This window comes from Amphiprion ocellaris, chromosome 9, assembly GCF_022539595.1.
Source record: "Amphiprion ocellaris isolate individual 3 ecotype Okinawa chromosome 9, ASM2253959v1, whole genome shotgun sequence".
Lineage (NCBI taxonomy): Eukaryota > Metazoa > Chordata > Actinopteri > Pomacentridae > Amphiprion > Amphiprion ocellaris.
In genome coordinates, this window is record NC_072774.1 from 33398121 (window position 1) to 33411034 (window position 12914).

General features: G+C 40.7%; 1 protein-coding gene across 5 annotated transcripts in view; it reads right to left on the reverse strand.

Annotated features, from left to right (window-relative positions):
* LOC111569393 (intermembrane lipid transfer protein VPS13B) overlaps positions 1-12914 on the reverse strand; it is a 322692-nt gene that overhangs the window by 35914 nt on the left and 273864 nt on the right. The window contains exon 47 of one of the 5 annotated variants that reach the window (XM_023271477.3): positions 1293-1460. The exons of the other annotated variants lie outside the window; for them this stretch is intronic. Coding sequence (XP_023127245.2) covers positions 1431-1460 — 30 coding nt within the window. The 3' untranslated portion in view covers positions 1293-1430. Of the gene's footprint in view, positions 1-1292; positions 1461-12914 lie in introns of those variants that run through there. 5 annotated transcript variants of the gene reach the window in all.

Here is a 12914-nt window from a genome sequence, read left to right on the forward strand (position 1 = left end):
TTCACAAAAACAAATATTTGAGAAGAAACAGCCTTCAGCTTGCAACCTCAAATTCTACTTAGATTTTAATCTCATCAGCAAATAAATCTTTTTAAAAACTCCTACACTCACCCTCAGCAGCTGGCCCTGAGATGAAGATTTTTCATCCAAAACCAACTAAGAACCCATCTGTTATATTACGAGAATTCCCCAAGTTGGATATTGAGTGAGAGAGAAATGTTAAATTGAAATCTCTCTTCATTTCCCTTAAATCCCCAGAGACAGATTTATATTATGGTGGGTTGATGGGGGACATTTAGCCTCCAGTACATTGGAAGGTGCCAGCTTTAGTACCAGAGTGATCTACATTAAGATTCAGACTGAGTTTGTGGTTGCAACCACACAAACTATTGTCATTTTGTGACCGCACTGTAATGTATACAGTCTTCTATCAGTTTGGCTGACAGTGAGCAGGCTTCAACTAAGGTCAAGTCATACTGTTGCTTTCCAATATTAACTCTGGCTGGAAGCCCTGACAATCCAAATTCTTTAGATTTGACTTGACCAATGGTACTACTATATCAATAAAACATTCTGAACAAACATATTTCACATTTCACAATCATTGAAATAATCAAACTACAATTATTCATCCTAACTCTTTGGAAATAAACGCATCACAAGTTACTCATATGTCTTTCTGATTGACAGTACATCCCAGTCAAAATGACAGCTTACAGTTAGACGTTTGTCCCAATATACTAATATAAATGAGCTATAGATGATTAATCCCAGTTGCATTGAGATTAATCTTGTGTCGGATTTGATAATGAAAATATTTACTCTTGCTTGACCTGACTCAACTCAGATTTTTGGTCTGATGTCTTTGGTCAGGCTGCTTGCAAACATTACTGAGATAACTTGCCTTATAGTGGTCAAATGTAAAAGTAATGAAAGATTAAGTTTGATGTGGTTAATGCATTACCATATTTTCACTGGGTTTACTGAATTAAATGACTTTGAGTCTAATGGCACTGTTGAATGTTGAGTGTATAATGACACTCTGACCTATGTTTTCAAATCAAACACTGCTGAAATAGTGACTAATTTAAAAGTAATAAAGAACACCTGTCCACAAACCAAATATCAGATGGATAGAATGATGACATAAAAATCCATAAAGAACATCTTGGGATCATGTATGGTCTTTATGCAAAATCAGTACCACATAAACTTTCTGAAATTCCATCTCCCAGATTTCAGATTACCATGGAGACTAGACGCAAAACCCAAACATGTGACTGACACATTCTGAAACGGCGTTAACTTCTGAGAATTGCCATCCCCTCCCTTCTAATGTGTAAGTTATATTCAGTGAGTCAATGAACCAACTAAATTCCATCCTGGGTACGATGTCATGTCTAATGCCTTCTCTATTGCTTAATCCTGTCTCAGGAGAAAATCCTTAGCAAGAAGGTTTCCTGTAAAAGACAGTAAAACATCAGTCAGTCATAACCAAAGCAATGACTGTTAACTTCCTCGTAAACACACTGTCATTAGGTCACTCATATGGCAGACTTGGGTGACTTGGGTTTGATAATGTGTGCACAGGACAAACACAGGAACAGACACAGATGGACAAACATAAATAATGGGATATATCCAATACCTCTCTTATTCAGACACACACAGACACACAGACACACAGACACAGACACACAGACACACAGACACACAGACACACAGACACACACACACAGACACACAGACACACACACACACACACACACACACACACACACACACACACACACACACACACACACACACACACACACACACACACACACACACACACACACACACACACACACACAGACCAAATGCCCTCCAACCCATGTGCTCCTGCAGACAAAACGAGTCACTCCTGCCACGGTAACCACTATTGTCCCCTAGCAGGAATGTGCTGAGTGCACAGAACACAAATTAAATGTCTATTCACATTGGAAATGTAAATCAGCATTTGTGGATGTTGCACAGACAGGCTGACAAAGCTCCTGTGGTCACTGGTTATCTACCCATTATTACCATTCCTTCATTCCATTTCACTCAGACTATAATAGTATAATAGGAGATGTGAGACGTAGGGACACTGAGGTATAAACAACACCAGTAGCTTCACACACAAGCTTTTAAAAAAGGGCTAAAGAAGCTGTGGCAAGTCTTCGATAGCTGATTAAAATCATGTGAATTCAATGTTGTACATCAAAAGTTGAAAAATAGTTTGACAAGTCTCTGCACTGCCGATCCTATTTAATGTTACACAGGCGTACATGGAAAAAAAGGAATGTGGAACAGAGGCCTGTCTTGTCTGGTGAAATTACTGTGGGACCAAGGAGCTAGCTAGCCACCTAACAAATGAAAAACAGGTGTAATACCCAGACAACAAAACAAAAGAATTTGGATTACTTTGTCCTTTACAGAAAATTTGTATGTGAATAAAAAATATGAGAGTGGGAGAGAGACACAACAGCATCCATGCCAGGGCAGTGAGGGCTAACCCATGTAACATTAGGGAATTATGGTGGCTTGAACAGCTGTCTGCAATGCTTCTCTCCTCCTTGGCTCACTCTTTCTGACAAAAGAAGCAAAGCAGTGCAACATCAAAGCCCCGATCTGCAAGTCTAAGAAGCGGTTTGAGAGCTGGAAGAAGGTACAGAGAGAAGGCATTGTGTGGATCCGTGGTTGACAGAGGAGACGTTAAGAGGTTTTGCTTGACTAACATTGTTCCATAGTTCTCCCTCTGGTTTTTACTAAGGCATCTTAGACATCCAAGGCCTCAAGGGTTCCAGGAGACGCAGACGCAGCAAGTGCTAGCACCAAATTGAGGGAACTGACAAAAGAAACACTGTCTGAGAGGAGAGAGGTTTGAAAACCGCATGGCAGGGGGATGAAGGAGTCCGTGGTCGAGAACCCTTGGAAGGACAGAGACCTTGTCTCAGTCTGGAAACAAAAAACAAAAGCTTGCCATGACCTGCTGAGGAAGACAATAGAAGGAAACTTCCTGGGCAGTATTCTTCACACACACAGTACAGATAATATACAACAGAAGTGAATACACTTTTGTGCAATGTCACGCAAATGTAAAATGATTAGAATTAGTCTCACTTTACTGTAACTGCAATACTAAGATGAAGAGCAGGGTATTTGCTATTATGCAAAATTAAAAACTAACAGTGTAGATTTGCTATATTAAAACACTGTCTCCACAGTAGGAACTCAATGCAGCAAAAAACACAAAAAATGTACACCTTTACTTCAGCTTTAATGAGATTCAAACTTTTTATTTTTCATTCCATACTTCATATGTCCACCTGGATTTTGATGTAGACTCAATCCTGCTCGGCACGGAGAACACCACAAATTGCACAAATTTCTAGAAGGATGTTCTGCCATTCTTTAGACAATATTTTTCAGGAACACTTTCCTGGAGGGGTTGTGCTCTTCTAGCTTTACCTTTAAAATACCCCAAAGGTGTAATTTTGGATTCAAGTGAAGTGACATACTTGGTCTGGACATAGTGTTGATTTTTGTTCTTCTCTACAAAGTCCTGTGTGACTTTTGCAGTGTGCTTCAAATTGTTATCACACTAAAATATCAGCCAAGCTTCTGGAGACTGGGAGTCATGTTTAGACATGTATCCATTCATGGTGCCATCTAGGAATGCATCTCCTCAACACCTTTAGTATTCATGCAGCCCCATATCACCACACTACCACCTCTGTACTTTACTGTTGGGACGATGCATTCACTGTGGTGGTCTATGCTAGTTTCATGCCAAACATGCTGGACCCATCTGAGCCAATCAAATTAACTTTGGACTTATCTGACCAAAGAACATGTCCTTCACATTCAACAGGCTTCTTCTCATGTTCTTCAGCAAAGTTTAATCTGGCAGTTTTGTGCCAAAGAACAAACCAGGTTTGTTTTCCATAGATGCTATCCACAGATGATGATGCTATGAAATGGTCTTTGTACTGCGTGAGCTGTCACACTGATTTCTACTGATAATCCATGTGTCAAGTCAGAAGCACTAACCTGTTTATTTTTCATAGCTAGACTATGCAAGCAGTGTGCCTGTGGTGTTACTTTAGAAGTAGTGTAACTGTTGCTGCAATTTTGTTTTGGTTAGTTTTTAGTTGGTCACTGTGTCCTTCTATAATTTTTAATCATTTGACATTTAGATATATTGCACTGGGTATGATCTTTTTTGCTGACTCTCGCATACAGGTACAAACACTGGCATACATAATGTCACCAACAGCATGTTCAGGCTAATATCCACCCATGCATTCATCCTTTCTACCTGCTTAGTCCACTGGAGTCCTAACACATACTGTACATAAACACGCTTGTGAAGACAAACACAAATAAACACACACTGCATGTTGAAATGAATAAAGACTGACTAGGAAAGCAAAGACCTCAGCCACCCATACCATGACCACAACTACAGTGCCTCTAAACTGCCAGTGACTGTGGCCTGACTGCAGCCTCGCTCAGACAACATCAATGCGATTGATGTCTCCACTGGTTTGACAATGTAATGTACAATGCAATGTAGCACTTCACTACAGAGAGGCTTGCTACACTGAAATGAAACCACAGCCGCTCCCTCTAAAGAACAAATGCAGCATGGGTTAACCCTGTGCAGCTACCCCTAACCACAGAATGGTAGATTGTGTAATGAAATTTAAGGCTAGAAAAATGGGAGAACATATCACCACAACATGCTCATAGACTCAAGAGGTTTCTCCTGGTGCCAGTAGTGCATGTGCATTATTGCCTTTCTCTGACTCTGTCTTGATACAGTCCTTAGTGCTTTTTAAACATTTGCGGGATAAAGTATAAAAAGTAGAATTGTATTTTTTATGTGTGTGATGCCAACATAAAAGTCATCCTATTTTTATTGCCGTTTCTTTTGAAATTCTTCCATGGTGGCAGTACAATATATGACTAGTAGCCTTTTTGTGTCCACGGGTGTGATGTGAATGTGACCTGCAGTACCACGGATCCCACCATGACTAATTCACAGCCCAGTGCTGCTCCTCTGGGACTGGCCGTACAGCACAGGGGTGCTGTCCATGGTACTGAACCCAGGGCAGCACCAGTGGGACCACAATGCTCACAGATTCTTCACCTGCACCTCCCTGTGTGTGAATCAAGCAGTAGGCTGGTTTGGCAATGTGGGGCAGAGAGAGGGTAACTGAGGGTAACTGCAGGTGGAGCCCTTCTATTAATTTAATGATGTTGAGTTTTAAAAGTCATTACTTGCATGCGTGAATGAAAAACAGTGTTATGCGAACCACATTTATTCCATTACAGTCTATCCCACAACTGTAGCAAACAGCTTATGAAAATGAAAACATTTTGTCCTGATGTCACCTTTTCAATGTCGTGTATTCCAAACATTCCGGTTTGTAAAACAAAGTGGAAACACAAGGTTATTAAGTTCCCACAATGGAAAAGAAAGAGCTGGGGTGCGGACTCACAGCCATGGGCAGGAGATGATGTCCAAAAGAAACTCACCACCTACATACTTAGATTTGTGTGGTGACTGTGTAGTGCTTGGTGTGTTGAATATGTCTAATCCTAATCTAATTTCGTTTGAGAAATGATTTCCCCTGACAAATACAGTTACTTTTGATTTAATGCTTCTGCAAAGCATTAAATAGCATTTTACTGTAGATCACAGGGATGTAGATTTGAACCACAGTTATACTTTTGACTCTTTATTTAAACATCTTTCATGATTTTTATTATTTTATTATTATCTTTTAAACTTCACTAATTAATGAAAGACATCGACCACAGTGAGACTGCGTTTTGTGACTGACATCATAGTACAACCAGAGTTGGTGAACTTGTTAAGACTGGGAACTAAACGGAATAAATCTGCTGTCACACTGCAGCCCAGGGTCATTAAAGCATACCAACACTTTTGTCATGTGGAGACCAACCAGAAACAGTCTTGCTGCCCGAACAGGGTTCCAACCCATGGTTTGAAGCCCCTTTGTTGTAGTTTCGAGGCCAAGGATTTGATGGAGAGGATGAAAACATAATTTGCAAACTGCTAACACATTGGCATGTTTAAAAAGATTTACATAGGAAAACAAATCTGAGATTCTAGCAGCACAGCTCTCATCAACAAGATAATTAAATGAATTTCCTCATGTCAGAGGAAGAGCTTCCTCTGGGACAAACTTCACAGGCAGTGGAATTACTCAAATATATTGTATATACACAAATAGAGTCACGACAGACCAATGGCTCATCACATACACACCAAAGCTTACAGCATGTCAGTAAGAGTGAGAAAACAAATGCTCTGGGTTCAGTTTGGAAGGATGAGCAAGAATGAAATATACAGAGATAAAAGAATAGGCATGTGGTGAAGGTGGAAAATGTCCTCACTATATTTTTCATGAAAATCTTGGCTGGTGTAGGGCTGAGCAATGAAATACATTGTTTTTAAATGGTTAGATGAGGACAAAATGGTGGGTTACAGAAAGAAGAGAATGGTTTCCTAGAATATTCAAGAGTCGTTGATTTCAAAAATTACTGGCAATGTTATATTGTTGAAATATTTTCTCTGTCTTTGCAATATAAGACAAACTTGAGGTTGAGAACATCTTGAGACATATTGTATTAATCACTAATCAAGTCTTTTCCCAACAGGCACTGGTGGAAGAAAATGTTTCATCCCTCCAGTGACATTTCCCTAGAAGAAATACTCACAAAAGTGCCAATTTCTCCAAAAAAAATAAGCAAAAAACAAACAAACAAACAAAAAAAGATTTTGGATACCAGCAAGTATAAATGGGGTACAAGAGATTGTGTACACAGGCCGGCTGAGTGGTGATGCATCAAGGCTTTTAGATTACATATATAGTGAGCTTTGGCGAATTAATAGCCTCTTGCACCGGAGGTCCAGCTGCAGATGGACCCATTATTTTGGTGAACAGGCACAAGGCACCTTAGAGCAGTAGTGTAAGACAATGTGAGAACATGACAGCACAGGAACATCAGATTGTCTGTGACCTCTGAGATTTAGTTTTAATGATTTGTGTACTGCATATGTAACTGCATATAGTACGTTATTAGTCCCATTAAGAGACGGTTAATTCCATAAACTGTATAACTGTTGATAAGATCATAAATCATAAATTATTGTGTTGTTATGTCACTTTACTAAAAGAAAGTTTATATTCAAGTGTGATGGAAAAAGGTTTCAAAATATCTTGTCAAGGCCAAAATGAAGGACACAAATACAGGTTAAACAAATGTTTGCGCCTGAATCATATGTTACATCTTGCTTATCTTGAAGTCACGGAACTTGGTTTCACAGTTGAAAACTGGGATTCTTTCTTTGTACATCACTAAGGTTGGCCAAATAAAGATATCCAGACAGTTATATTCAGGATAACAATATACTGTGGGAGCTGAGCGAGCAGTGGGTAGTTGGTAAAGGTAGAGCCATACGACCAATAGCAGAAGGTGCACTGTCCATCCTTGGAAAATGACAACATACACAATTTACTGTTCACGCAACCTTGCACTAAAAAACAAAATGGTAAGTGTTTCTAACTTTGAAAGCAATAAAAATGTGTTTTTGATAGGAACTGATGAGACAACCACAGTGACTGCACAATGCTTGCAATGTAAACCTTTCATTATGCTTCTGAAACATTGTGTTGGATAAACCTGAGCAAAACTGCACTAAAAGATGAGGATTTCAGTGACAATACCCGGGACAATATAGATGTGAATATTGTGTTGTCTCAGTAAGTAAATAAGGAGACAGAAGGGGTGATTCCGAGACGCTGGTCTCCGTAATCCATTAGCCACAGCTGATCATCTAACTTTTGGTTTATTATGGGGTTCCTTTTTTTTTTTTTTTACTTATTTATTTAATAAAAAATCATTTATGATTGATTTCTTCATTATTATCATTACTGGCACATTGTTTGAGCTGTGCTGACTAAGAAATCCACACTCAACATTTACCACGCAACCTGGCTCAGGAATGTGAATTGTTCCAAGCTGAATAAGGCCGTAACCTCAGCTAAGGGAGGTTATGGCCTCTAAGGACTGACTGAGCTTCTGACGAATTGACTCACACAGAATTTGTATCTTGTTGCCACAGAAACAATATGTCGTAATAACCAGAAACTTCAAATTTATTCATTCAACCAATATATTTGACGTTTTTTTGACAAAGGCTTTTCTTTATTAATCATCATGGTGAAATTTGTCTGTGACAGTACAGGATAAATGACTGTATTATTACACGCTCTTGAATAATTAATAATGACTCAGTGGGGGCAAGTTTCTCATGAATCATGAGTTCATGCTACTCTACATCAGTGTGAGCTTGGACACAAACCATTCTCAAAATGTAACTCCACGAGTAGCCAATGTACAACCAGTGTCTAATGATAAAGTGCTCCCCTTCACCTTTCATAAGTCCTGTAAGGGCATGTCATTTTCAAAGAGTCAGACTTCTTTCTGCACCCAGCTCTGAGGATAAACAATACAAAAGAGCAGATTTTCTACAGGGGTCAAAATGGAGAGCGGCCCCTTCATCGGCTTCTCTCTTTCCTTTTGTCTGATCAGTCAGTGAGTGGGTTGACCTGACTGGAGCTAATGTCTCCCTCAGGGTTTGCCTAATCTACTACAGTTAAAACCACAATCTTGGATGAACAGTACAACTAAACCACTTCGCTTGAGGGCAGTGTTTCTTAAACAATGGGTCAGGACAGTGAAATATTGACTTGACAAGATACATATTAAATACATAGATTTTAAATTCTGAACTGTAAACGGTGAGCTCTGCTGTAAGTTAAAAACACTTCTATAGAACTGGGGCAAGTGAGAAACAAGACACACACTATACACACAGTTCATAATATAAAAGTGATGCACAGATAAAAACACACACATGCTATTAAGCACATAGTCTCCACTAATGTAAAAATGTTCTTTCGCTCTCCTCTCTTTCTCTCTCTCACACACACTCTCATACCAAATACCGCCCTGTCATGCCTGCTTCCAACAACATGGCCAATCTGACCACAAACTAATAGTCTTGGGCTGCTATCTCCAGCACATTATCCCTGGGAACCACACATACGCACACCAACACAACGCTCACTCTCACACACAAATACATGCACCGATACCACACATACACACTGGCAGACACACGCACAAACATGCAAAGACACACATTTAGAAAGAAACAGGGGAAAACTCTACTGTAGAAGCCTGATGCTGGAGTAAATTTATTCAAATTGGGAATATTCCTTGTAGGCACTTAAAAAGTCCTTCCCAAATCCAGGGGGCTTTTTACTCCCCTCTCCCTGCTAACCACAGGAACCACAGGGATTTCCATCAGTCAGGCTGCATCCTGTACCGAGCAGCGAGATATTTCAACCATCCACACCACACCACACACCAGAGCCTTGAAAAACAGCAGGGTGGGGACGGTGAGTGTGTTTGCGTGAGATATAAACTGTATGTAATTAGAGAGAGAGAGTGCGTAGTTAAACGCAAAATCATCCTGATGTTTTTTTAACAGACTATTCCTCCTCTATTACTCTCTCTCATATAAATATGTTAAAATACACACACACACACACACACACACACACACACACACACACACACACACACACACACACACACACACACACACACACACACATACACACACACACACACACACACACACACACACACACCTACACACACACACACACACACCTACACACACACACACACACACACACACACACACACACACACACACACACACACACACACCTACACACACACATATAGTTCAACATGATTAAAATGTATAAAAATAGGGGGAACTGAGTGTGCTTCTTAACACTTTCATTGGCTGGTAAATGCTGAGGTGTGAAGGCATGCTGAGCCTGAAAGAGACAGACTAGACCAAGAGGCCTGACAGACTCCAGGCCTTAGGAAACATTTTAGCACAGTGTGTATGTGAGGATCTGAGTGTGCACGTAAGGGTATGAATCGCTCAAGTGTTAGATGACAGCAGGCTAAGGACGTGACTGCCTCAATCAACCCTTTTACTGCTTCTCATGGTTATGACTGACAGCAGAAACAGAGTGGTGGAGAAGGTGGAAGGAAGAGAAACAGAGGAGCAGTGAGAGGGAGTGTGACCTGAGCTGAGGTTCATGTTTCATTGCAAAAACACACCGCTTGAATGTTCTTCTGAGAGAAGTGACAGATCTCCGAAGGTATGTCAACATCGTGGGAAGTGTACAGTGGTTAAATGGCTTAGGATTGCACATATTAAGCACTCTTCTTTCATACACTGACACACAAAGACACACACAGGAGAAATATGCCTCCCTGCTTCAGTTCAAGCTGAAACAACAGCCTGCCTGTTAGTGTTTTTATTTCGCCTGACTCATTCAGTGTTTATGAACGGGGCACAGAAGCAAAGGACTTAAGGTGCAGCAATCCGCTCTTGATAAATCTACTCATCTACACTTCCCTGATGGGCTGTTTGTGCATCATGAACAGATGCGCAAGCAAAAGAGAAATGGTGAAGGTGGGAGGCACAGAACAGAGAGTAAGCAGACACATTTTTGGCTGTGCTGCCACTGTAGAATTCTCTAAGTCAATCTGTAAGTGCTAAGAGCATGGCTCATCTTTTACCCTTGCTTCCCTTTTTCCATATCCTCTTGTTTTTTTTTTCAAGTAGTGCTGTACAGTATCCTCCTTGACAACTCTGTGCTAGCCTCGCTTTGAATTTCTCACGTTTTTCTGTCCGTTCTTCCACCATATATCCTTCTCCACTTCCACAATCTCTCTTTCTCTACTCATCCGCCTCTCTTCAGGATGATCTCATGTCCAGTGAGTTCTCAGGGGAGCTCAAGAGAGAAACAGGGATAGATTACTTTACAACAGCAAATTAGTAGCTCTGGCTTGTGTGTGTGTATGTGACTGCCTGGGAGACAGGTCAGCTGGGACACGCACATCATACCAGAACCATGAGGACAGGCTGATGGCCTGCCTTTTCGACAGGCCCCATGCCTCCCACACAAGACAAGATTGGCCATGAACGCCAGAGCCAAGGAGACTTTACTTCTGTATGTGTGTGTGTGTGTGTGTGTGTGTAATGGGGATATATGCGGGCAAAGAGGCAATGTCGGGAGGTAGAGATAAATGAGCCCTGGGGAAGGCAATGGCAATAATAGTAGTTTGGGTTTAAAAAGGCATGGGAGAATAAAATTAAGGGAGGGGGAGCTATGCGGACAGTGAACAGAGTCAAACTAGAGGTATTGACAGATCAATGTGACCATGGATAATGTAAGGAAGGTAGAAGGCAGCTGTATAAAACCAAAAGAGAAGGGACTTGAAGGCCAACAAACTGACTAGGCCAGATGTGGAGTAAGGCTTCAGAGGTAATCCAAGGCCATGATCCCAAATGTGAGGATAGCATTTACTGTGGTGTGATGGAGATTAAAAGGACAAAGATGTATTTTAGCCAGAGTCCAAGACAGCACAGAATATGTAGGCCGAGGCCAGTGCCAGGACAGGGCTAATAAACTCAGCCTGCATGGTTGTAAACACCAGAGCAGAGGATTGTGTCTCAGGGGACTGAGAAAGGGACAAGGATAATGCTGGAAAGCTTATGCTGTTGTTGGATAGTCTTAAGAGAAAGGCACAAATGTCCAAGTGAGACCCCAAAACAGCACGGAGGCCAGAGACTGTCCAGGTCTACTGATCTCATCGAGCTGATGGAGTTGAGGTATCAGGAATAAAGAGAGACCTGGATTGAGCCGACGTTAAGGGAATGTTGTACTGCTATGTTTGCTAACCTATGGCTTAGGGTGGGAGGCCTGAAATGGGGTTTGGCCTGTGTCTGGCAGGTCCCCACAGTGCATGGCAAGAAAAGACACAGAATACTATGCATAGCATTAGAGTATTCCCAGTATGAGTGAGCTAATTGCACTGTGGGTCCCAAGCTAAAAAGTGTTTACGGATGTACTTGGAAAGGTTAGAGCATTGGGGGATGGGGAGGGGATGAAAGTATGTGAAAAAGTGGATGGGAACAAGACTTGGCTAAGGTTCTGAACGGAGCCCAGACAACGGAAGAATGGAAGAAAGCACAGGTCTTTTGACTGAATCAGTGTGAGGACAGAACAGACAGCTGATCTGACACAAATGTCACACCATAAGGTTAAGATCCATCATTTAAACAAGGACTATGCCAGCCCTGTTTGGAGGAATTTCACGTTTGACTATATTACAGTATATACTATACAAAATTACTATATTTCCTCAAATAAAACATGGTCATGTTTTAAAAGCCAGAATTTTGATAATAGGCAGAGCCACAGATGACAAAACAAATGGCCAACCCCCCATATATGATCCTAAAAAGAAACAAGGGTGAATAAACTTCTAGTGACTGTCATACAATGTGCTGGAAAGTTAAGCATTATGTACATTTTTGTTGCATTCAACTATGTAATCATGCAATTAATACTCTGTCATTCTGGATTACTCATTTAAAATATTCATTTACTTGGTAGTTAAATCCCATCTAGTTGTTGTTGCATACTATAGGCAAAGGACTGGGTGGTAAGAAATCATAGGTCTGAATTTTTGGTATAAAATAAATATACATATACAAATACAGTGCAAATAGGCGAGCAGAAAAAGTCAAATGTTAAGTACAGAATAGTAGATGAAGTTAGAAATATACCTGGCAAACAGAAGAGACGTCAGAGGCTACAGGGAAGGTTGGGATTGATGTGGAAAGCAGATAGAAAGAAGAAAGTTTACAAGAGAGAGTGGGGAGGCCTGAGGAATGATGGCTTGTGATG